This window comes from Coturnix japonica, chromosome 17, assembly GCF_001577835.2.
Source record: "Coturnix japonica isolate 7356 chromosome 17, Coturnix japonica 2.1, whole genome shotgun sequence".
Taxonomy (NCBI): Eukaryota; Metazoa; Chordata; class Aves; order Galliformes; family Phasianidae; genus Coturnix; species Coturnix japonica.
This window is the reverse complement of record NC_029532.1, coordinates 1193374-1218851: the sequence shown is the minus strand read 5'-3', so window position 1 is coordinate 1218851 and position 25478 is coordinate 1193374. Positions and strand designations below refer to the sequence as shown.

Sequence of the window (25478 nt, the reverse complement as noted above, 5' to 3'; positions counted from 1 at the left end):
AACTCTTTGATGGCAATGGATGTGCGAAGCCTTAATAAAGAGAAGGCACAACTTCAGAGACTACCAACTCTTTTTTTTTTTTTTAAAACCCATCCTGTTACTTTTCCTGAAGATGAGGAATCAGATCCAGCCTGCACCTCCTCCATCCTCATCCCACAGCTTTCTGAGGACAAAGTGCACTGTAACCTTTGAGTGTTGTGTAACTTCACTCAAACTAGAACGGCCACCTGAACTCGGGCCCAGAGATGGGCTGCAGCGCTTTGGAATAACAAGAACAGCCAGCACATAGCATTCAGCAGGACTCAACACCCACACAAAAGCAATCAGGCATCACTCTGGGATGGTTATTCCTTTCCCTTCTCCATCTAGCCAGTCTCCCTAAGTTCATAGTTTACATCACAGCCCATGAAGTCATCTTCAGATGTTCTAAAACAAAGAGAGCTCATGAACAAAAATCATTGCTTCAGCATGCCCAGGATAAAGTTGCTTCATGTTTAGACTGCTGTTAAAAGTACAGACACGAGCTTGCAGGTGAGATGCAAGTTCAGACCCTGGTTAACCATAAAGGTAAATCTTACCATAAAGGCAAACCTTCCCTTGAAAAGGAAGAAAGAGCTCTGCAAACAACCACTGCATTATGGGCCGGAGGTCTTTACCCCTACCTGGCAGATCACTTTCTGTGCAGTTAAAAAACAAAACTCAATTAGTTACCTAGCACACTGGCTTGTTTCTTTTTATTCCTCCGTCTCCTCTTGCGGGTGGGTTTCAGCCATGGGCTGTCCGTCTTTCCTTTCCTCTTCAGCAGCTTCTTCTTGATGCTGGACTCTGAGCTCTGAACAACCAGAGAGGCCATGTGCATGTAAGGCATGTTGGTATCAGCATCACAGCAGTCCTTTGCACTCATATGAAAGAGCCTTCACACAGCTTGAGAAGTGTAAAAAGGCCTTAAGGACTGAGGTTTGAAATCAATTGGTGCAAAGATGCCTTTACAGTGTAGGAAAGGAAACACCAGCACACGTGTGGGCGTATTTCCTGTCATCTCAACAGTGCTCACTTCACCTTCTCTTCCATGTAGGCTCTAACACCACACTCATCTCAGGAGTAGCTGAGCATCTCTGCGCAGCAGGGTGAGTTATGCATGCACACTTTTAGCTTCTCCCCTCTAAAGTGGCTTTTATTTCTTTTTTTCAAACTAAAATACTCAGATTGCTCCACAGTCGTGCTAAAGAAAAATGTCTCTTGTACCTGAAGAGCCAGCTTAACGGGGCTGAGACGGACCCTGGGGAATTTAACTGCACAGCAGAGACCAGCTCCCTCCCTGAGCAAGGCGTCACACCAGCACAACCTAATCACACAGCAATCTTCAGGCATGTATGAATCTAAACAGAGTTTGGGTTTCCTTTCTGTTTAATATGCAGAAAATACAGGTGACTTCCCAAAGTCAACATTAAAATGGGGAACCGGGCACTCCAACCCAGCGTTCAAAGCTCCTACCATAAAACTCATGTTCAAACTGAAACTCACTCCATCTCTCACCGAAGCCTACAAAAAAAGCTCCTGTTGCCTTCAGCAGAGGCTGCATCAGGGCCCACCTTTGTGGCCTACCTTAAAACTGATGCTACACACAGTGTGCAGCAGGACTAAGGTGGTGCCGAGCCCTGGCTCCCCAGGCAGCTCTGCAGTGGTGTCTACACTGCCCCAACAATCACTGTGTCCAAGTGTAAGGCTGTGCCTTGCCACGTGGCTTCCACCAGTTGCATCACACTGCTGGTGGGTGAGAGGTTTGCATCTGAGCCAGTCCCCATCTGGGCTGCAGGCTGATTCACACAGCAAAAATCACAGTCTAGGATGTCTAGATATGACTGGGCTGTTTGGACTTGACTGCAAGCTCAACGCTTGGTTTGATCTAGCACTACAGAAGTGCCTCAGCTGCCCAGTGAAAGGCACAGCCTATACAGTTCCTCCTGCCTCGTCCTCTCTGGCTCTTGTAGTGTCAGAGAACAAGGAACAAGATTCTACAGAACTTCAACAATTCGTTTGGTATAGTTGTTTCTACCTTCAGCTCAAAACATCGAGACAATGAAGTCAATAATTTTCTCAAGGTGACTGAAGAATTGGGGTGCTTTAAATGCTGGCTCCTCAAGTTGAGATGCTGTGAAAAGGGAGCAACATTTTTAAAGTAAAGGGGAGGGTGGGGAGACACAGACAATCAATGAACAGCAATTCCAAAAAAAATATAATAAGATTTTAAAAAGTAATTTTCAAGATCCCTTCACCAGCCATCTGAAAAATACCAAGTCAAAGCCACCAAACAGCTGGTGAAAATCTTAGCACTACCAGACACATTCTTGGGAAGAGTGGATGTCTTTCTGTATGCTGTTTGTACACATGCCTGACAAGGGCTGCCTGTGCCTCTGAGATGGGATGTCAGACAAGGTGAATTTAGGCACAGGGTTGGCCCAATGGATTTGTGAACAACTCCAACCGGACTCGCTCTGGAGGCAAGCTGAGCTTCAGGTTGTTAAGAAAACCCTGCTAGCTCCCACCACTTGCCAAGTCTGTGCCCAATGAATTTAAACACCCTTAACTATTTCTACTAACATTCAAATGATTAAAAGCAGTCAACACTTTGTTGAAAGCAAGAAAAATAGCCCATTAATTAGCACTGGAAAGCAATTAAGTGTATCAGTGTTATGCACCTTGTGGAAAACAATACTCTGTGTGGGTGGCTTCAGCCACTGAGTTTTGTCACAGTCCTGAAACTACACTGATTGTCTCCTTCTGGCAGCAAAGCAAAGGGGAAATCATTACCAGCAGGACAACGGTTGAAAGCTGCATTTAGCAGCCAGGCTTACCAAGTCAGATTCATCTCCATCCTCCTCATCCTCTCCAGACTCCACAGACTCTTGCTCCTCCTCAGAGTCGCCATCATCAATCTGCAGCCACCACGTGCCCCAGAACAGAAAGAGTCAGTCCCGTCAGGTCCCTCCAAGCACGACACCCCTCCGCACCCTGCCTGACCCCACAGAGCATCCCGTCGCCATGCTGCACTCAGCCCCAGCCACGTGAGCATTAACACCATCTCCTCTCCAGGACAAGCACTCCAAGGCTGTTAAGATTCAAGGTTCACCCACAAGGATGGGACAGGATAACACCCAAAGAAAGTTTTCCAACCAAACGTTAATTTCTGTGGTTAATAAGAAACAACCTCATACCTACAATATGCATTGTGTTTTGGGGTAAGTTAACTAAAACAGTTTTAAGTCTTTACCAGCCTCTAACAAGATTAGGAAGACATCTCCTGCTGGTGCAGTGAATACCTAACTGTGATGGAAGTCCCGCACATACATTGGATCACAGAGAGTTACGTAGCAAGGCTGAAACAGGAGGGTAGGTGAGGAGACACTCATGGGGGAGGGGAAAAGGAAGCAGGAAGTGGTCACCAAAAGCCTCACTTCCACCACTGAGCTTTCTGCCATCTTGCATGCTAAAAAAACTCCTAGGAATTGCCTCAACTGATTCCACTCCTGTCTGACGGGGATCAGCAGTGTCCCATCCCACTCTAAGTCCTGCACAGGGCATAGGAATACCTTTCTGACATTGTCTGCGTCAGACGCGCTGTCTTTAGAGGTCCTGTTATCGTCTGCAGGATATGCAGCTGCCTGTTCTGCTCCGTGATCGTCCTCATCTTCCAACTCATCAGAGTCTTCCTCTTCAGAGTCTACATCTATGCTCTCCCCATTCACGTGAGGGCTGACATCACCTAGCTCCTTTTCACTCTGGAAGTTGTCCAAGCACACGTGCCACAAAGACAACATCAGTTCACAGCTCAGAGCAGCTGAACCCATCCCAGACCGCCTGTGTTAAAGCTGCCAAGGGAGAGCTAGTCATATGTCCCTCCAGAGCCCTCCAATAACGCCAGCACAGGCAGTGCATGCGCCTGCCATGTGTCACCTAAGCCTGCCAGTCTAGGGGACAAGGAAGTCATTCCGGACTCAAGGCACTAAGGGGAGGGCTGCTGGACAGCAGCTTTCGGCCAGACATGCAGACTAACTGAAAGGGCATCTCCCCATAGAACACCAAAGGTGTTAAGGAGGTTTCTAAACAAAGGGAAGTTAAATCAGACTGGGGAATTTTTACGCCATTCCACTGATGCCTAGCGCTTTGAATCCACTTGAATTCAAAGGCCAAAAGTTTAGAGCCCAGAGTGCAGCAAAAGCAGAACCTGATCAGGAGGGAAACCCAGCCTGTGGTTTGTCTGTAAGTAACTGGTTGTTTTCCCTTACAGCCTTAAACGACACTAGACAGTAACCCTAAGGACTCCACAACAAAAACGTTACTACACTGTGATATGCTTGAAAACTCTCCAGTCCCACAGCACTCACAGGACAGAAGGGGAACATCCACTGGAAAACATTGCAAGAGCTGCTATCTGAACAGCCACTCTCAAAAAGCCATTTTCAAAGCAGAAAGGCTGCTGTGGGCAGAATGTTGTTGCCAGAGAGAAGATGTAGACTCAGAACAGAAGATGCTGACAGCAACGATGTTCCTACACTACCCATGGGGCTGGTGTGGCAGGACAAGGTGCATGTATGGTGACAGCAAATGCGCCCGGCCGGCTCAGCACAGCCCTCACCTTGGCACCCACAGAGGAATGAGTTATGCTCTTAAACATCTCAATCATTGTTCTCTGTTTTAACACTTTGGTCTTTTTCTTGGGAACCAGGCTATAGGTTCCCATTCTCCGTTTTTTCTTTCGAGATACTGCAGCAGCTGGAAAAAAAAAATAACAATAATAAGGCCAAAGTTGTTTCAGGAGTGAAAAGAAAGGATAGAAATTAGAGGCAGGAAACTATTTACGGACACGAACTGGGGAAAAAAGGCTTCCCATTCCAACTAAGTTATTTACAATTCAGCCCAAAGGTGACACATACATACATGCAAACACACAAAAAGCTCTTTGCCAATGCTACAAAATCACCCAAATTCTGAGTTTCCCCTCCATGTTTCCTCTGATTCCTGTATCACCATACATAGCATCAAATCCTTAAACTAGCCTGTGTTTGGCAGCATTGCTAATGCCGCAGGAGGCTGAATAGAATCCAGCCTGCTCAAATAGATACCGCAAGGTTAATAATACTGACTTACAATAAAGCCATCATATAATAACTAAAGAACAAACAGAGAAAAGGTACTTTAAATAAGGAGCTGTTTGCCATTTAACCTCATTTCACACCTGCTATTGAAGCTTGCTTGATTCCTTTCACTGCTTTGATTGGGTCTTAATTTGTTGAGTTCCCTCCTGGCCTTCTAATCAAACCAGTCCTCACACCTCAGCGCCTGCTGCTGCCTTTGGTGCACGCACATCAGAGATGTGCTGAGTGCAGGATTTTAACAACAGCATCAGCAGGAAACAGCCAGCTCCAGCACTACCAGCTGCACAGGCTGCTCCTTGGAAGCATCTCTTCGTGTCTCACCATGACAAAGTTTCATCAAAAATCTACCAAGTCCCCTCAAAAACTTTCTGCCAAGCCAAATCATTTTATTTACACAACTGCGGCTCACAGTAAGCAGCATCTGTCAAAACAAGATCTACAGCAACAGCTCTACTGATGCTGCCAGGCAAGGAAATCCTAGAGCAGATTCCATTGCAAGGTGTTGCTCTTGGGAGGGGGCAACCCCAGACGTTAGTATGGACTGGGAGGAGAACTCACTGAGAGCTGCCCTATGGAAAAGGACTTGGGGTCCTGGCAGACAAAAAATGGGACATGAGCAGCAGTGTGTGCTTGCAGGCTGACTGACTGCATCGCAGGCTGCACCAACAGAGGGGAGGCTTTAAGATCATTTCCAACCCAACCATGCTGTGATACTACAATTCTCTACGGAAAAGCTACTACCAAAGGGGTCAGTCCTTGCCAAGCTGCCTCAGCCCACGGACCCCAAGACACACACACCCTTTGGGAGCTGGGTGCTGCTCAGAATTATAGCTCTGTCCTCTTACCTGTCTGCGACTTCGAGGTGGCCACATAGCTCTGGTTCTGAGGTAGTGACTGGTGAAGGCCCGGGAGAGAGGGCAACGGCAACGGCTTCCCAAACTCCAAGATGCTTTTGTTGCCTTCCTCTTTAGATTCTTTTTGATCTCTGCTGTCTCTCCCATCTTTGGGGTCTTTACTTGCATGCTAGAAAACAAAATTAAGTTAAATTAAGCCTCCGAATTCAAAGAAATCATTAAAATAAATTTAATTCCTTCCTTTCAAACAGAATCACCTGCATCTGAAGTTAGGAACAGACGCTCAGAGGAAAAGCACTCTGCCCCTCCTCTATAGCAAACAACATTTCTTTGCCTAAAGACTACAAACAGACCCAGCCTGCTGCTGGTCACTATGTGAGGGCTGCTCCCTGAGAAGGAGAAAATCTGCACACAGAGCAGGGATGGCAGAGCTCTGTAAAGTAAGTGCAGATATTGAAAAGCATCGGACACTATTTACGCAGGCATTAGGCTGGCTCTCAAGAAGATGAACAAAGCCAACAAATACACCTATTCACTGAAACACATCTGGACTGCAGCTGTCACCTCCCAGCAAACAAGGAACAGAGTCTCGCACAGAAGACTCCAAGGGGTGGGCAGCAGCGGGAAGGAATCCTTCCTTCTGGCCCCATAAGGACTCAGCAAAGCTCGTGTTCTCCCACCTGCTGGCCCAGCTCACAGCCAAGGAAGGATCTGCCTGACACTGCAGGTTCACCTCCAGCACTGCCACTGCCCTGGGCAAGACGCGGCCAAGCTCACTGTAGATCAGCTAGCTCAGCTGATAAACCCCTACTGAAAAGCCGATAAGGCTCAAGTGAATTTTATGGTCACAGTGGAACTCTGTGCCTACAGACAGGCTCCCAGGTTCCAACACAGCTCATACACACTGATGTGAGCACACCTCACCCTGCACCTTCAGTCATGCAATAATTGCTGTGGCTACATGTGCACTGCTGTCACAGCAGAGGTTGGTTACATGGTGCCACTCCAATGTGCCATTTGACACCGGGTGTTCTTCTGTGTTGAACAGAAGGCCTAGTTCCATCCATGCCTGTCCATACACCTGTCCATCAACTGGCAAGCAGGTTTGGAAGAGATGCTCCAGAAATCCAAAAGCATTGGTAATGAATTACAAGCTCTGCGGTGGCAATGTGCTGCTCCACCACTTCTTATGGGATGTTTGAAGCAAGAGCTGAAATACCAAAACAGAAAAAGGAATGCGGGCAAAAGGAAGGACGAAAAAAAGCAGCAAAAAATCAAAATACTCCTTAAAGTCTGAGTTCAAACAAGCGCTGTTGGACTCTGCTCTCAAGTGATACGTGACCTTGTGAACAAACAGGGAAGCGACCGATTCTCCTAATTACAGCTCTGCCATGTGCACAATGCAGGCACAAAGGGACGGGTTGGTCACAGCCAGAAAAGCCATAATGATAATCCAAAATGACCTGCATAAAGAGGCCATCACATTCCCAGTGATTCCCACATCAAGCCCATATCTTCTGGCTGAATTAGCGCCTCTCTTCCTACAAGGCATCTAGTCGTGGATTAACGATGTCAAAGATGACAAATCTACCATACCCTTTGATATGTTGTTCCAAAGCTTAATTGCTCTCACTGTCAGATAATTAAATGCATTACGCTTTTCCCTCTGAATTAAAAAGCCCTGCATCATCAGACACCCTCATTCCAAGTACTTACTGACTGTGCTTAAGGTTAAGTTTTAAAACTTTCTCTTCGATAAACTTAATAGAATGAGCAAATTAAGTGTCTGTAGGATCATTTTCTGGACATGGGATCACTCCTGAGACTGCTCCAGCTGTTCTCCCCCTTAGAACAAGTACATCAGGAGAGCTGGGCACAGCGTGCCAATAATAGCCTCAACAATACTATTTATACCTCTTCATAGTTTACAGATCTAAAGGTTAACTCTCAGATGCAGGATTATTCTGAGAATTCCCAGGTCTCCTGGGACATCCACCGCTTTCCGTATTTAACTCAAAATTAGGAGGATGAGCACAGGAGAGGCAGATCTGATGCAGAGCTGCCTGCAGCTAAACGAGTGTACATCAGGGCTTTGTCCTTTACATGCAGGTCTTTGCAAATGGTCTCAGACAAAGTCTGCTGTTACATGGAGCGACAAGAAGGAATTTCTGCAGAGGTGACCAGATCTCCCAGGAAGCCTCATGGCATTTAAGGAGGCATTCAAGGCCAGGCTGGATGTGGCTCTGGGCAGCCCGGTCTGGTGGTTGCAGACCCTGCACACAGCAGGGGGTTGAAATAAGATGAGCACTGTGGTCCTTTTCAACTCAGGCCATTCTATGGTTCTATGCTAACGGCACAGGAAGCCAAACAGGCCATCAGTAAAACACATCACATACAAGTTTCGTAACTACAGAAATCAAACATTAAATCTGAGGATTGGGACTAAAAATATCAGCAGAGATGGGGAAGTATTTCTCTGCATTCCCACCATCCTTCTTCATTCCCCACGAGCTGAAACAGTTACATCTTCACCGTTCTCATTAAACTTTAAACTTCCACCAAGACTATTAGGAGTGCTGAGTGGATTCAACTTTATCCTTTTCCCATTTCCAAGGTCTCTGAATTATGCTGGTTCCTTAGCTCCAGTCTGCAGGTTTGGTCCCTCCTGGTCCTTCACAGTGAGCTCCTGCACTGCTCTGCTCCATCGGTTCCAGATTTAAGTGCTCCCAGAAAAGAGGCTTTGCTAATCTAGCACATTGCTCTGCTGGGAAATCTCTTCTTCCTTCAAATTCCATCAGGCTGCTGAAGAGCTGGCTCAGGCACACGCACAGATGTCCCACAGCCCTCATCCCCAGGTTATAACCAACTGGCCCCTCCCAGCAGAGGACAGAGGGTAGATCCAATTCCTGATGATCCAGGCTCCTCCTCCTCACATCTCTCTGCTTTGGGTGGAAAATGCAACACTGCAGCTTGCACCAGAAGCAACCACAGCAGGAAGGCAATGCCTGGCTTTCCAGGAGCTGACCTGCTGAGAACCCCACCACGGCTGCACACAAAAACTGCACTGTCTGCTTTCACTTAAACCAACAAACACAAGGGAACAGGAGTGCCTTCATGTAACATGGGCTCCACTGCAAACATCAACACTGCAGGCAAGAAGCATGAGGACAGTGAGGAGAACCCCATGCAAAGACAACTCCAGGCCACAGTTTGAGCTCTGTGGTCCCAAGGTTTCCTGAGCCATCATCAACCAAAAAAACAATCAAAAATGATCACACAGAAACTGTATTGGCTTTGCAGCTTCTCAGGTGGCACCAGCCAATGCTATGTGACAGGTTGTGAAGTTCCTGCTTCATGCTGGGCACTACCAGGAATGGGCAAGAAACTGAAGGCAGCTATTGCAAGGCAGTGTCCAGAGACATCTGTGTATGGAAATGGAAGAAACTGAACCACAAATATGTTCAATGCATTCACGCTCCTTAGATTGGCACAAGACAACATCATTTTACGTGCTTAAGAAAATCATATTCACATACTTACTACACTGTAATGGGATCAACCCTGTTTCTATTACTGGCACAGAAATCCCCTACAGCAGCAGGGAGAAGTTACTAAAAATGGCAAAGACAGACTATCCCACTATTTTTTCCCAGAAGCAAAGATAAAGAACAAATAAACCTCACTAATTAAATGCTGTGTCGGTTCAGCAGACCGCGCAGTGTTCTTCCCACAGCCCCACAATTAAGAGCTCTTTCATTTCCAAAGCAGATGAGCTAGCAAGGAGAAGAGTGATGCTGGAAGCACAGCCATGTGCTGAGCAAAGGCTCCAGTGTCTGATGCTTCCCAGCAGGGCTGCTGCTCGCACTGCACTCCCAGCACCAGCTCCAGCTTGGCCATGTCAGCCACCTCCCTTATCCTTAGAATTTTTATCTCCAGCACATCGTGAGCTTGCAAATGAAGCCCAACAGCAAGAGGAGTGACACAAAGCACCACTGCAGCAAGGCTGCCAGCAAGGCTGGTGTCCATCTGCAGCTGGATGGGAGCGCTAACAGGGTGTGTAACTCTGCACATGGCAAAGCATGAATGTGCCGGGGGCTCCAACAACTGGGGAATGATATTAAAGCAAGAGACAGCTGCCTGCTATGCAAAGCAGATCCCCAGATCTCACTGCCTGTATGAACCATGGCAGCACAGCTCTCCATCACTCTCAACAGGTCTCTAGGGATCCTTACCACAGTCTTGGTGAGGCTTTGTGATGAGTCCAGCTGCACAATCCATCTGCTAAAGCCCATCACCAGGCCACCAGAAGCTTGGCCCTGTTTGGATGACTGCAATGGCACCAACGTGTATGTGGTCACATACACACCTAAAATGGGTATGTGACCACCCTATGCCAATGGCTTCATCAGTCCTAAGGGAGGGTGTCCACACAGGATATTTAACCATGGCCAAGATGATACACACACACACAGACCAATGAGATATTAATTCCCCTGTTTCCACAGAGGGTTCAGTGCCTCTGACCTCATTTCTCCACACAGCACAAAAGTGCCTTCAGAAACACAAAGCTCCAGTTACAGCCTCATGGTCACCACAGAATGACTGGAAACAACCTGGGAGTCCCAGCTCAGCCAGCAGAAGGGGAATGAAGCCAATGCTGTCAAAACTCTTCTGAGATCTCTGTTCAGAAACCAACTTAACATGCAACAATATCAATTAAAATTGTCACCTGTTTCAGATTCAGCTTCGATCCCAATTCAGGAAGCAATTCCTAAACAGAGAAAAAGCTGGTTACATTTGTGAGACAATCATTTCCTTCCTTTCAAAGACCAACATACACATACAGAAAAGGCCACCAAAGTCCCCTGACAACTATAAGGTTGAAGAAAACACTTTTTTGGCCCCAGCAGGTTTCTGCAGGAGCAGAGGAATGAAAGTTAATGCATTGCAGGCAACAAAATACCTTCCTTCCCCACTTTCTTGTCTTAGCAATGCATGCAGGAGGATTCTACCAAGAGAAGAGCAATGCTCTAAAAAATTAATGACAAAAAGCCACACGTCCTGTAACATCAAACTGGGTGATTTCCACAGTTCCTGCAGTACATCCACCTGCTCCCGTAGTGCTTTCAAAGGGGAAAAGGCACGACTGCACGTGCGGAGCTGAGGAGCCTCTTATAAGCTGCTCAACAAAGGAATAATCAGGACAGAAAAATGGCAAGTAGCAAAGACTCTGCTCCTCAAATGAAAACAGCATGTAAATTTGAAAGACAATGGGGAAAAATAGGTAGTAATTATCTGGAAGGCTGAACAAAACAGCTGCTTTATTGTCTTGCAGAAATGAGATCAAATCTTGGGGACTGTGGGCTCGCATTCAGATGCAGAGCCCCTGAGCAGGAAATGTGTCAACAGTCTCTTCCTACCACCTTGTGAATTTCGTTCCTCTCACCATTTCCAAAGGGCTGCACTGCAGTGGAAGAGTGGCCAAACAACTGCAGGCTTTGCCTTTTGAATCCATTGCTACTGCAAAAGTAAAGAGTGACCAGCAGTGCAACCACAGCACACCTGTAACATGGCGATACAAACACTCCAACGTTGTAAGCAGCTTTCTAGAAACGAGCCCCAAAGCCCAAGGGGTTGTATAAAAAATCCTTGTGATGTAGCATAAAATATGAATGATGAAAACACTCCTTCCTATCCTAGCAGTTGTTTTTTAGAAGGGAATTGCCTCTTTCAATTGCTCAGCCCCAAGGAGGTCTCTCTCCCTGTCAAATTCCACCAGGGTCGGGGTTTGCCCTGCCTAATTTAAGTGCACTGCAGGCTGCTGGAGGAAAGCTGTGAGGTTTCAGCTGCAAATCCTTGTTTGGGTAAGAAAGCCTTCCATGAGACTTCCATCGGGCTGTATGTGCTGCATCTGGGCCTCCCCAGCTGCCAGCCAAAAAACTCAGCAGGGGGGTGAGAGCCAGAGAATTCAAATGCAATCAGGGGAAGGCAGAGGGGAAATTAGTGGTTTGGGAGAATGGTTGGGAAATCGTGGCCCGTGTGGTTTCTACTCTGCTGTGCAGGCTGCATGCCACAAGGTTTGCAGGCTCCATGTGTTTGGACTCCCACCTGCTTCCGGAGTCACAGGTGCTGGTGCTGCACCACCAAGGGCACCTTTCCCCATCTGTGGCTGGCTTGGTGCCACCAATCATTTCTCTTATTTCCCCTACTCCAGACCACAGCAGTTCACAGCTTTGAGACCTTTACATCGTACTGCTGAGGTGCTGCAACATGTAGGTGACATCTGAGGATCATCTGGCGTTTGCTTGTCCACAAAATGCTGGTAGCCAGCAGCAATCCACTACAGCAGCACTTACAGAGCTGCAGCAGCTTCCCATTTATTTCTGGGTGTCACTCCCACTGCCAAGCAGGGCTCACAGCAATCTGTGTACCTCAACCTGGGTACAGGATGGTCCCTCTCCATCATTAAACGCAGCACAATGGAAGGATCTAGCTCATCAGAGCTAAATATAAAGTGTCACAGGGTTGGAGATCAAGTACTTGCGGTGCAGATCTGACTGTTCCCAGTATCTAATTGCTCATCTTTGGCGAAAGAACCAAAACTTGGTCCATGTTTACGACAAAGAAAGGCCTATTTCTGCTCACTCCCATTGTAACTTGGGGTCACAGGATGACTTCAAATCTCTTTTTACTTCCTAAGCAAAAAATAGATCTTTTATCAAGTGATGGCAAATCCACACCCAAGGATTCTGTAGGAAAGATTTCTGAACAAGCTGCATTACTGTATGCAGCACATACAGAGTAAGAAAGCATCATCTGCTTTAATGACACGGCAATGCAATCAAGTTGCCTAACATATCAGCTTCTCGACAGCTTTCAAGCTTAGGAGAAGCCTCCAGTTAACGCACTATGCTTAATTTCCTTTGGGTCAAACTTATAAGAAATCTAATTTGTTTCATAAGCAGCTCTGGATTTCAACAGACAGCTGATGAGCAATACAGCCAAGAGAGAAAGGCCATTTAGTGTCTGATAGATCTGCCAGAGAAGGCAATCGATCAATTATATATTTAGAAACACTGGGGAAGAGAGCTGCCTGTGGCCACGTGACTGTTTGAACACCTCTGTCTCTATGTAAGAAAAACACCAAAAATGAAAAAAGAATAAAAATCAGTGGGATGTCACTGAAATACATCCAACCCCTGTGCAACAAAGAGTCCCTCCCATACACCCAGAGAGAACCAAGACCTAGCATGGGTATATACATTACCAGGCTAGGGGTGGGTTTAGGCATTGTCTTCCGTGCTCTGTGGACCTTGACTTCAGCATTAGCAGCAGAGGCTTTTTTAGCATCCATGTCCTTACTGCCCTCCCCGAGCTTGGTTGGCATCGTGGCTTGCATCTGAGTAAAGGTGCCCACAGTTCTCCCTTTGCTTGCTCCTCCTGGAAGGGTTTTTGCAGCATGGCCAGTGAGAGAAGCAAAGGTGCTGGTAGTCCTTAGAGGTTGCTCCTGCGCCATCTGCTTGGTTAGAATATATCCATTGCTCCCTGTTAGAGAAGTCTGTGTGAAGTCATTAGCTTTCATATGGTTTTGCTTCCCAGTCTCACCATCTCGTTCAGAAATGCCATTTTCTGCTATCCTATTTAATTTAGTACTAGAGTCCTGCTGGCTCACTTTCGTATTGTCCTGAGTGTTTTTCGCTGGGTTTGGGTGGCTCCCAGCCTCGCCGTGCTCACAGGAACCATTGGTTTCACCATCTACAGCCATTTTCGGTTCCCCCACTTGCTTTTCTGTAGCACTTTCATCCGCAGCCATGGCATTGAACCCTGGAGAAAGAAGGAGGAGAAAGAGAAGGGAGGAGAAAGAAAAGGGTCACAGGCATCATTAAAACACACAGTGGTTAACGACGAGTCAGTGTCTCCCCCAAAGAAGCTCTCCCTACATATTTCCACTTGGGCTGCCAACACACCTACCTGACTGGCTTGGCCGGATCCTGGCATGGTAAAAACTGGGGCAGCTCAGCTGAAAGCAGTGCACTCATTCTGACTCGCGTCAGCTGTAGAAGCGGCCATTTATTCCCCAATGATGGATATTTCAAGGTAAATATTATCTTTAGCTTTTCCAATAACTACATTTATAGGACCATATGTCAACACTTTGCACGTCAAACAAAACACTGCCCAATCTCGCACTCGGATCTTTGGCAGAGCTCTTCACAGTGCCATGGGAGGGCTGATGGGGAGCTGGATGGGCGAGCTGCTGTGGCACAGCCCGGGGCCTGCAGGTGGTAACCCTGCAATGAATAAGCTCTGTAGGCAGATCGCTCACTGAAGATCACTCTTCCAGCAGGAAGCAGCAGCACAGGAGCAGGATTCGCGGTGTCATTTCAAAGGTAACAGCCAGAGTAAACACGGGGGTGAAGCAGGCTAAGCGCAATCCCAGACTAAAACAATTACACGGTTAAAACACAGTGAGATCCCTGCAGACCTAAAGCTCGCTCGCAGATAACACAGGAGCGTCCATGCAAAGACATTTCTTTCTCCTTTCCAAATATTTCCAGGCTCCCCCGCCAGTACTTTCATCCCACAGATATCTCAGACCTGAGCTGACAGAATCCAAGTATGAACACCGTGTACTTGCAGAAAGGTTCCCGACACGACAAACCAGCAGCAACCCAGGCAGCCAGGGCTGATAACAACTCACTGGCACGTTCAGTAAAATGAGTAAATCAACCTGCTGTTAGTGATTGTGTGTATTGTTTTCCTTCCAGAGGCCAGACAGTTATGAAAAGCATCGTAAGTACCATCGAAAGCTCTGTCCAAGCAGACCGGAGGAGCAGGTAGGACTGATTTACAGCCAATTCAAGTTATTTTAGCCTACAGTAGAGCCCAGAATTCAAAGCAGAAAACAGCTTTGCAAGCCAGAGCGGCATGCTGGCATCAGCACCTCACTTCACACTGATACCCTGCAGAGCTCTGCTGACCTGGTAAAAACCTGCTAAGCTCCAAACCCAATGCCCACCTCCCCTGGGTGCTGCCAGGCAGAGCTGGGGGCTGCAGTGCTGCACTCCCACCAGCACGGCAAATAGCTTCCAAGGCTGAGTACCAGATACACCAAACCAACTGAGAGTGAGAATTGCTCTGCCTGCCAGGAGGGTGACCAAACCAAGGCAAATGAGCATTGCCCTAGGGGAAAGAATAACTGCAATGGCCCCAAAAGCATCACCCTTCATGAACAATCCATGAGGCTGAAATAGATGTAATTCAGCGTATGTTTACATTTTTGCTGACCAGGGGCCTGTACAAAGCGATGGGAACATGATCTAGAGAGAGCAAAAGCCCTGCAGTGGATAAATGCTTAATAAAAGCCTGCAGAAGCTCTTCAACAGCACCAGCTACAGAAATGCTCATTCCTTACATTTCACCTTTTCTATGCTTTCCTAAAAAAGTTCTTTATTGCAAACCTGTTGAAATCTTGACTCACAATAGACCTCGGGACAATGAGTTCCATGGGGCAGTCAACAAGTTCCTCTTGACAGCCCAGCTCAACGAGAGGCTTTTCTGCTCATGCCGAGAGCACCAGTGAATAAAAACCCAAAACTGGTTATTGCTCTGAAACTTTACTGCATTCATTGCTTCTAAACAGACCCAAACTACACTTTGGCTGAATTCGTTTCTCCGCCTCTTTGTCCTTTAACTCAAAAAAACTACAGATAAAAATATAAAGCCTATTTCCATGGGTGTGTAGCCTCAATTACTGGGAGCATCCTGGTATCTCCAGCACTGCGTGATGCATAGCAGGAGAAGCTTGTCACATTATTCATAATGCTGCCTGCACCCCGATCCAACAAACAGCAAAAAAGAAAAGGTTCACGTGCTGTTAATGTCCCACACTGAGCCTACAGGTTGGGTAAATGGGACTCGGCCTCTTGCCCATAAATACCAGTGATGACTGCAAAGTGTTTAATGCCCCACATGAAATTAATTGTCCCTTGGCCATGGGATGGAGTCCCATTGCACAGCGAGCACCTGGTGGGCTGTGAGGGGGGAGTGACCACCTGGAGTGTGTGAGCATCCTTTGTTCTGCATGGCCTCCACTCCTGGCTGCCAGGCTTAGCAGGGAGTCCCATTGCGGAGCAAGCCAAGGCAGGGAGATTATTCTTTTTCTCCTTTTAAAGCACCTATCTCTACACCTGGGAATGCAAAGGTTGCAGCTGCTCTGTGGAAAGCAGCATGTTCCTCACCCACAGCAGCTTAATATCTGCATAAAGAGGCAGAGGAAGAGAAAAAAAACAACAAAAAGGCCTTCCAGGAAACGAAAACCCTAACACTCTAAAAGCAGCTTTAAGGTTATTTGAAAACAAAATGACTGTGTGCACCTCACACAGCAACACAGCTTCTGTGAAGCAGCTGCCTTGGGTGAAGTCTGGTGGAGGTTGAGCCTAATGGGGAACTTCGCTCCTCGCTGTGGCTGAGTGCAGCTTCCCACCTCAAGGGTAGGAGCAACAACAGGAGCAGTTTGCACTGGAAGGTCATGTGAGATGAAGCACACAGCTGGGAGCGATGGACGGGAGGAGGAGAACTGAAATCCCTTGCAGTTCTTGCAAGAAATCACTTCTGACTAACTTCTGAGTCAGGATAAATACAACTCAGTAACAACCAGGACCTGGAAGCCCCAGCTGCCTCCGGTGCCTCTTTTTCTTTAAGGCAGAGAGCAAACACCAAGAGTCACATCCCAGACAGCAGGGAGCTGCACCAGGCCATGCACTCCATATCCACACACCACCTCCCATCCCCTCAGTTAGGAAAAACAGGCTCAAAGAAACCATTCCACGCCATCCTATAAGTCTGCTGTAATGATTTCATGTTCAGCCCGCACTCAAAAATGCAAATCCCCATGCTAACTCAGAACATTCTTATTATTTAGGGCCGCTGACTAATTAAACTGCTATGATGGCCACAGATGGTTAATGAAGGTCAGCTAAGAACAATGCATGTAGCACCATGACCAAGCAAACCATTGTCTTTTACATAAATTGTATGTTTGAGAAGAAGGAGAATACAATCTGAATCCCACAAGTATGGAAACTATGCAGTATAGATGTTAGGATCCTTTTTTCCCCAGTAATAGAGCAGTACAGTGAGCTGAAGTGGTTGAAATTTGAGCACCTTGTAAACCCTCAGGACTGCTCCTGAACAGGGAGGGTTCCCAGCTTCCTTTTCAGACACGGCATTTCCTTTTAGTCAGAATGAGTCAAGACTTGCAAGGCATAAAGGTTTCTCTTTTCCAGACCTCATCCTCTCTTTTCACCTCCGCAGACACTTGCCACTTACCTTGGGATCAACCCAGAGCTAAATACACTACAGTAATACTCCAGAGCCAAGCAAGGCAAGGGATCAAAGCTCAGGTCTCTTCCTAGAGGAATGCAAGTTCATACTGACATCTCAGACTCCATTTCCGGTCTTCCCGGATCTGAGGTCCACGTGGAACTGACGTCAGCAGCAACACTCACGTGCTGCCGGTTAATATGCAAGCACCATGGTCACATCTGACACAGCACTCAATATTTTGCTTGTTCTTCCCAAACAGAGCAAAACAGAGCTGGGCAGAAGAGAACTCAAAGGCAATGCTGTACTGACACAGGTCCAAATTAAGCTCAACATTTTGTTTCTAGTAAGAACAGAGTATTTTGGTGGAGTCAGTTCAGTGTTTTTCTGATGTTCTATTATGGAGAAGAGAACAAAATTTCCCCAGGCCCCTGAGAAGCAGCCAGTCAATGAATAATGAAGCCATGAAAAGAAAGTGGGAAGAAAAAAAAAAGAAGATTAGGGGCTGTGTTGTTTCTTTTTTCCCCCCTAATCCCGCCGACATCTATTAAGCTCTCAGATCTACGTGTGTGCAACTCACAGACAACCGCAGAGGAAAGATTTCATCCATGTGCACCACAGCCTGCAAAGTAAAAGAAAGCAGAGACAAGGCAGAAGCCAGGAAGCAACCCTCAATGGCACAAGGTGTCTCACCCAGCCAGCAGTGATCGCTGCCTGCTCTGGAGCAATAGAAAGACTCAGAGGAAAACAGAAAGTTAGCTTTAATAGGGAGGAAAAAGGCTGGGTCATCGCGTGGATCAGAGTCTGACTAAAAGCAGCCACACAGAGGAGGTTCAAAGTAACTCGAGCCTCTTTTGTGTCTCATAGCCACACGAAAGCAGAAGTGAAAACCATATATAACTCTTCAGGTGGGTGGAGATGGATGGACTGTAGAGCAAATTTGCATCTTCTGGGGAAAAGCCCAGCTCAGGAGAACACAGGAGGAGAACAGAGCTGCTCCTTTTGTGAAGGCACCAGCTTTCCACAAGCCAACCCCATGAGCCAGGCTGAGGTCTGGCCCTCCACCAAGGCAGGTGCTTACCTTCCTCCTTGTTGTTGGTGATATCTTTCAGCAGTTCAGTCTTCATGCAGGCGTCTTTCCTTGTCTCTCCCTTACTCAGCACTGTTTGCTGATGGGAAAAAGAAATACTGAGTTTTAGCTCCACGTTCATATACACATTGCATTAAAAAAAAAGAGAGAGAGACAATCCTGGATGTATCCTGTTTACATCACGGGCCAACCTCTTTCTGCAAAATACCGCCAGCAGGAAACTGCCAAGGCACAGGTCAGAGATAAAGGCCCCAGGGCTGGACCTGCAGTTGGGGCTGAGGCAGGCACTGCAGTTGGGTGCAGCCATGCAGCTCTGAATGCACAGAGCTGAGGAACCCAACCGAAGCTGCCGCAGGCTGACAGAGGGCACCCCAAGGAAATGACCCTCGCTGCCCCAGGCTGCTTTGTTGTGGGTAGGAGGAGGTGGGCTGAGCCCATTTCTTGCTGCATCATTTATCTGCACAAGCAGGACAAAGTACACTTTGGCATTTCTGCTTTTTGCAGTCCGTTTAAATGCAGTTTATAAAACACAACCATCACTGCACCTCACCCATCACCCCCAACCTTCCATATTTATTACAGGCCATGAGCTCATTTCTTAGTTGTATGCAAAGCAATTTTTCCTTTTCTTCCTCTTCTATTTTTGTGCAGAAAGGCAACACCTGCTCTCCCCTCTGCCTTCCACATACCTGGCATCACATTGCTAGATCAGGTCTGCAGCCTTAACAGCACCTCTGTGCATTTTTGGGGCAGTTAGATTTAAACTAAAAAAATAAAACAAAAACTACCAAAACAAAGGAGAAAAGTCTTATAAAAACCACAACCAGACACACAGATGAGAAGGGTCCTTTGCCACAGCTCTCTGCTCCCAACCTTAAAGGTGAGCGCTGTGACCATCCATGGAGCTGCATGGCACCAGGGGAGCCCCAGCATCAGGAACCCAAGTCAAACCATGTGCTGCAGGCACCATGAGTAGATGGGGCCCCCAGCCACGCAAATCAAAAGGTTTAAAGCACACGGAGTGGTTAAAAAAAGGAACAGAAGGCCTGCCCCTCTGCCATAAAGCAAGCAAGAGATAACAAACGCATATGAAGGCTGGAACATCAGCTTCAAAGGCTTCACCAGGCAAACAAGGCGCTGCTGCTCACCCTTCCCCAACCATTCTCTGCTTGAAGCCACCAGGGCAGATGAGCCTTGGTGCTACTGCTGGGAGCCAAAGGCCCTGAGCAATGTGTGCTTCCAGCAGCTCCCATCAAGAAACCACAGGAACACAGCCTCCAACAGGAACACAGATCAGCTTTTCCCAGCTAAGCCATAACGTGCATCTTCAATGAAAACATCTGCAAGTAAATCCTACCTCTCCTCCACCCAGACCTGCTGTAAAATGGGGATAACTTCACCTGCCCAACGAGCTCATCCTGGTGCAAGGGTAAGCAGGGAGCTGCCCTGGGGCCTGGCCTGTGCAGTGAACCCCCGCTCATCTCACACAGACCCGCTGGTTTTCCAAAGCTTTGTTACAATAAATAGAGGTGGTGATACTCCTGCTGTTCAACTGACTCCTCCTGAAAGCCTCAGCATTTCCAGCAGGCCATTTCCATCCCTCCCATCCTTTATTTTTCAAGCAGCTCCCCCACTCCACCAATTATTCACGCCCTCCCTTTCACCGGGACACTGTTGCTGCTCAGGCCACGAGGCCTAAAGAAAAGCCACTGCAGGAGCCCTGGAGTCAGCCAGCCCTCGGCAGCTAATGAACACGCTCCCTCTTCTCTGCAATTAACAGGAGCCCAGAGCTGCCTCACATCCCGGACAGCGCCGGGAGCTCTCAAAGCAGCATCTCCAGCACCAAGAGAGGAACCATCGCTGCTCCATGCTGGAAGAGGAAAGCTCAGTGCCAAGGCAAAGCCACCGAGGTGGTTCCAATGAGTTCTGCAGCCCCTAGCAGCAGGTTGATGGCCTCCAGGCATTGCTCTGGAGCAAGCAAACAGTCAGCATCGCCATCCACAACGCTAACGCACCTTCAGACCTGCTGGGAGGGAAAGAATCAAGTAACAACAACGATAAAGACAACTGTGACTTTGGAAGCCATCGGATCCAAAGGAGGCTCCAGGAAAGCACCGCGCGGCCCTCGAAGCCTCGTCCCCGAGGACAATGCTCCTCCACCCGCACTCCATCACTGCAGGAAGGTGCAGGCAGCAGAAGGGGAAGAAGGCAGCACCCTGGGTGCCCACCACCCTCAGCCCAGGGCCCATTGCCCAGCCATTCCCACCGGCCCACGGCTCCACCCAGCCGAGCCAGCAGCAACTTGGCTGCGAGTGTCAATACCTCCATATTTGTGTGCCTTGCTTTTCCCCCCTTAAATTCAGAGCAAACTTCCCCTCCGCTCACACCCCATGGCCCAATCCGTCGGCTCCTGATTGGCAGGGAAATCCTATACCCACCCTCCCCGCCAGAAGTGTCCGCTCTTGCAGCAGTCCCAACAAAAGCCAACTGCCAAGCTCAGGCTGCTTCACAATAAAAGTCTCACGCTCTCCTGCTTTATTTTTTTCCCCCTTTCCCCGCAGACGGCCGCCTCCATTCCCCGGCCGACCCCAGATGGATTATTAACCTCCAGCCACTGGAGAGCCTCCATCAAGGCTGCGTGCCACGAGCGACGGGGCAGGATTCCCCCCAACGGCTCCTTTTATTTTTAGATATCGAGGGAAAGAAAAATGGCTGCGCCTTAAGAAAGGTGGCTGAAAGGGCTTTAGAAGCCAAGAAGAACCAAGCAAAGGAGCAAGGGCCGGCTTTAGTCTTTCCGCCTCTGATTAACAAGAAATAAGGCTTCCCTTCCTCCACCACATCTTTGGAGGGGACAGAAGACAGGGCAGAGCCGAGGAAACGCTCCGCAGCATTTCCAAGCAAGCAACCAGAAACTGCATGGTGCCTTTAAAACAAAAAACAACAACAAAAAGAGCAAAGCTGGGAAGCGCAGAGAGCTTCCTCAGCCTCCTCCTTGGCATTTTCATCAGCCCTTTGCAAAAGTCCAAGCAGGTTTCACAGGCAAAGACAATACATGCACAGCACAACTCCAACATATTGTAGCTTACCAAGCCCAAGAGAGCAGTTAGTTGCATCATGAACCAGAGCTCTCTAGCAGTAGACCAGGAAGGAGCGGAGGTTGATGTGCTAAGATGACAACCTCCACAAGAGTCTTTTTTTTTTCTTTTTTTTTCTTGTTTTCTTAAAAATCAACCCAAGCTTTGCAGCAACGCTGCTCTGATTTGAGATGAGTGGTTAAAGCAGGTCAATCTGAAGGAGGGCTGGAAGCAGAATGACCAACCCCTCTCCAACTCAGCAGCACTGAACTGCTGTGCTACCAGCAGCAGCTGCACCAACACTCCCCAACACACACCAGACATAGGGGACAGCAGTGACCCTGGGGGCCTGGAAGCCCCCAACAGGAGGCACCCAGGGGACAGCAGCCCCCAGAGGTGACACCGCCAGCACAGCCCCACAGCTGGATCTCACCTCATGCAATGCAGCAGCGTGTGCTGCAGCAAGAAAGAGGCAAAGCCCTCGATAAATGATGCAACTCACCAGCAGCAGTAGATTCCCATTTACTCTGTTTCTTTTTTCCTGCTAATAAAACCCAACAAACCCAACCTGCTCATAACCTTTGCCTCAAAAGAAGGCAAACGTTTTGTAGCTAATTACATAGGAAGCAATGATTAAGAAAAACACTTGTAGAGAGACAGTGTTTGTTTTGTAGGCAGGGGAAGAGCGATGCTTTCAGATTTCGGCTCTGCTCTGGTCCTGCTGAGCATGGGCAGGTCTGGGTACACCAGCCATGGGGACAGTGGTCCTGAGCCCGCCATGAGAAGCGTTTGATGAGGAGAAGGAAGGAAATGTAACAGCAGCGCACCTGGCCTACAAAGCAGTCACCAGCCTCAAAGCTCCTTTTCTAGGTTAAGGCCACTTCCTTATAAGCCTCGTGCAATCATGTGAACATGGAATTTTATCTGCAGCTCACAACAAGCACTCCTCTCAGCCTGAAGCCTGTCCCCAAATCAAACTAGACCTGCAATTCTTTTGTCTCCTGTATTCCTCCTAGAAGAACAAAACATTTTCCTCTCTGCCCTTATGGCTCCCTCCAATTCCAGCCACACAGGTCAACTCTGAACAAAAGGGGGAAGGGTAGAAACGAGGCACAAGTCCTTGCATGCAACAGCTGGGAACAAGGAGACACACGCATGAAACACAACAAGACTTAAAAGTGGGTTCTTGTAGCACAAGGCAGCCCATAATGGTGCTCAGGCTTCAGGCAAGGGGGGTTTGCAGAGCCCAGGGATGAACCCAGTGAACAAGGCAGCCTTGGTGCAGACGCAGCTATGCTGTCTTGCTGCTTCCACGCTGGGAAGCATCGCATTCATCCATCTGTGACCCAGTAGAGTGAAAACCAGTACAACTTGTATGTGCAGACACATGGAAATCCAAAGCAGACAAAGGCATCTCCTTCCACTGGCTGAGGTTAGCAAGAAGTACAGCTGCTGCCCACCTTCTAGCACAAAGGAGCGGGGGGGGGAGCAGAGAACCTTAAAACAAAGATGAAGACTCTTCATCTTCTCTAGCGAAAGCAAACTAGGCGCTTCAGAACCACCAGGTCCCCAGGAAGGCTCAGCAAGGATGAAACCACAGTACCAAGAAGAGCCTGGAGAAAACAGTTTGCAGCCTTGTCCCCATCGACAACACCCAGCACCTCTTTGGCCTCAGCCATCCTCTTTCTCCCTCCCCCAAATCACCGCAGCCAACAGAGCAGCTCCCTCACCCCTACCCAGCCCAGCAACACCAGAAGGGACTCCTTCTCAATCCAGGGCCCAGGGAGGCGGCCCCAGCCTGGGTGTTCCTTGGGCCATGGAGGACCTTGCCCCGCACACACCACCTCTTCTGTGCCACCTCCAACCACAGCGACGCCTGCAAGCCGGGAAAGCAGACAGGGAGAGGAAAACAAGGCAAAAAATAAACAACACAGAAGTTGCACCCTAGGGCCTGTCCCTCTAATAGCTACAGCAAAACCTCACCAAGACTTTACTCTCCTGGAGGGTGAGAAAGGCACGCAGCGCTGCCCAGCACCCGAAGTCCTAGAGGTGGCAGCTCCTCACCACCTTGCCTCCATGGCCTACGGGCTTCGTCCTTCGTGGGGCTTTTTTTCTGCTCTGTCATTAAGAGTGGAGCCTGGTCTTTTCCTTCAATCCCAAGAATTGCACTGAATTAGATCATCTTTCTCGGCTCACCTCCCCCTACAGGCAGCTCCCGAGCATGCTCAGCTCGGCCTGGCGCTGCCATTTCATAACTGCATTGTTTACAGACGCACACTGACCTGCCATTTTTTGACAGTAGGAGAGGAGCTGGTGCTTGCAACCACGGCTGCTCACAGCCCTGCTCCTCACCACCGCTGGGCCAGGGGCGAGCTCCTCCCTTGCAATAAAAATCCAGTTTGGAGAAGGGAAATTGCCAAGTGTGGAAAGTTGCAGTTTACTGTTGTTGTTGTTGTTGCTGTTTCTCTCCTTGATTTAGGTCAAAATCCACCTGCTCGGAGCACACAGTCTATGAGGATGAAGTTAACCCCGCTCTGGGGTGAGGGGTGCACAGGTCTCGTTGAGCTCAATGCAGAATGCCAGCCATGATTTCAGCTTCTTCAAATCACAACTGTGCTGCGATGTCACCTAAAAATACAATGCTCAGCCCGGTCTGCCATCCTCTGTCAAGCCTTCCTCTGAGAAAGAAAGCCTTGGAAATATGGTATTTCCCTTGAATAAACAAGTTGGCTTAGTCCCAGCACATACAGTTTTCTCCTTTAAATGCAAACCAGAGTATTTTTGCAGGCACACAGGAAAATGAGGAGAGGAGGAGGGGAAAAGTTCTTCATTTAACACCAAGAGCTCCATTAAAAGCACTGCAAGGTTGCTCCCAGTCTCTCTCCGTTCCAGTCCTCTCCCCGTCCGTGTTTATCATGCTTTCCAGGTGAAAGCAGCTCCAAGTTATGCTGGACAGAAAATGCCAGAAGACCTGGAGGTTTCCTCATCCTTGGAACAAGGACAATTTGTGCAAAGCTTCTTTTACAAGAGGCACTGTGCTGTTCCGACACAGTATGGCAGCGTTGCAGGGAAGACGCTCACACGTCAGATCTTCTTAACCCTCACCACCTCTCCCTTTTTCCACCACTTCCACCAGGCTTCTCCCTCCTCAGGGAATTGCAGTTACCTGGATCAGGGGAAGCAAGTTGGCATTTTGGATCCCAGAATATTTTTTTAAGAGCTCGCTCTATATTTTTTTTCCCCTGTGATGTTTTTGAGTTGTTCTTTTTTTTTTTTTTTTTTTCATTTTATTTTTAAAAACACATTCCAATTAGCTCAGCCAGTGAACGAGCTTCTCTCCAGCTGCTTTACCAATAACCCTACACCCTGCTGGGCAGTGCCTGTCCTCCATTGCAGCCCCCCTCCAGGACCAGCACCACCAGGCAGCAGAGCCAGACATTTCCTATGCTGCAGAACAGACCAAGGAGTTCAAACAGGCACCAGAGGGGAGGAGGGACAGACGGATCTGCAAAGGGCCGAGTCTGAACGTCAGGGGAGATCACGTTACTGGCTGCTGGGGTCTCGTCTGTGAAGAGGGCTTGATTTCAAAACTCATTTAATTTACAGTAGTTGAATAGAATCGGCTGAAAGTGGTGGTTAAGGGTTATAAATTCAAGATTCGCTTCCAAATCGTGGACTTTGCAGTTCACTGCAGGAACATATGGTCCTCTGAGCCTCGAGAGCAGGGAGCGCGCACTGCCAGAGCCCCAGGTCTTTGGGCTGAACCAAAAGCAAGACATTTCTCCCACTGCAGGGTGGTCACTGTGGTGCTTCCTCAACCTTTGGCAGCTCCAGGAGCGACACAAGGAGAAGGAAAAATTTAAGGGGAAAAAGGCAAAAGGACAACAAAAAGCAGCCCCAGGAACCGAGTCATCCCTCCCCCAGCCATCCACAAACCAGCTGGTCACGACAGCGAAGCTCCTTAAATGTCCTTGTTTAC

General features: G+C 48.3%; 1 protein-coding gene across 18 annotated transcripts in view; it reads right to left on the bottom strand.

Annotated features, from left to right (window-relative positions):
* Positions 1-25478, bottom strand: part of EHMT1 (euchromatic histone lysine methyltransferase 1) — a 78335-nt gene that overhangs the window by 28948 nt on the left and 23909 nt on the right. For 6 of the 18 annotated variants that reach the window (XM_015878758.2, XM_032448020.1, XM_015878765.2 and 3 more), the window contains exons 2-10: positions 18417-18504; positions 13278-13834; positions 10740-10781; positions 6002-6179; positions 4637-4773; positions 3591-3779; positions 2856-2936; positions 2057-2152; positions 712-832 (exon numbers count right to left, since the gene is read on the bottom strand). In XM_015878758.2, coding sequence (XP_015734244.1) covers positions 712-832; positions 2057-2152; positions 2856-2936; positions 3591-3779; positions 4637-4773; positions 6002-6179; positions 10740-10781; positions 13278-13834; positions 18417-18504 — 1489 coding nt within the window. Of the gene's footprint in view, positions 1-711; positions 833-2056; positions 2153-2855; positions 2937-3590; positions 3780-4636; positions 4774-6001; positions 6180-10739; positions 10782-13277; positions 13835-17341; positions 17495-18416; positions 18505-20747; positions 20844-23482; positions 23658-23781; positions 24563-25478 lie in introns of those variants that run through there. The other 12 variants (XM_015878772.2, XM_032448021.1, XM_032448025.1 and 9 more) reach the window with 9 other exon arrangements.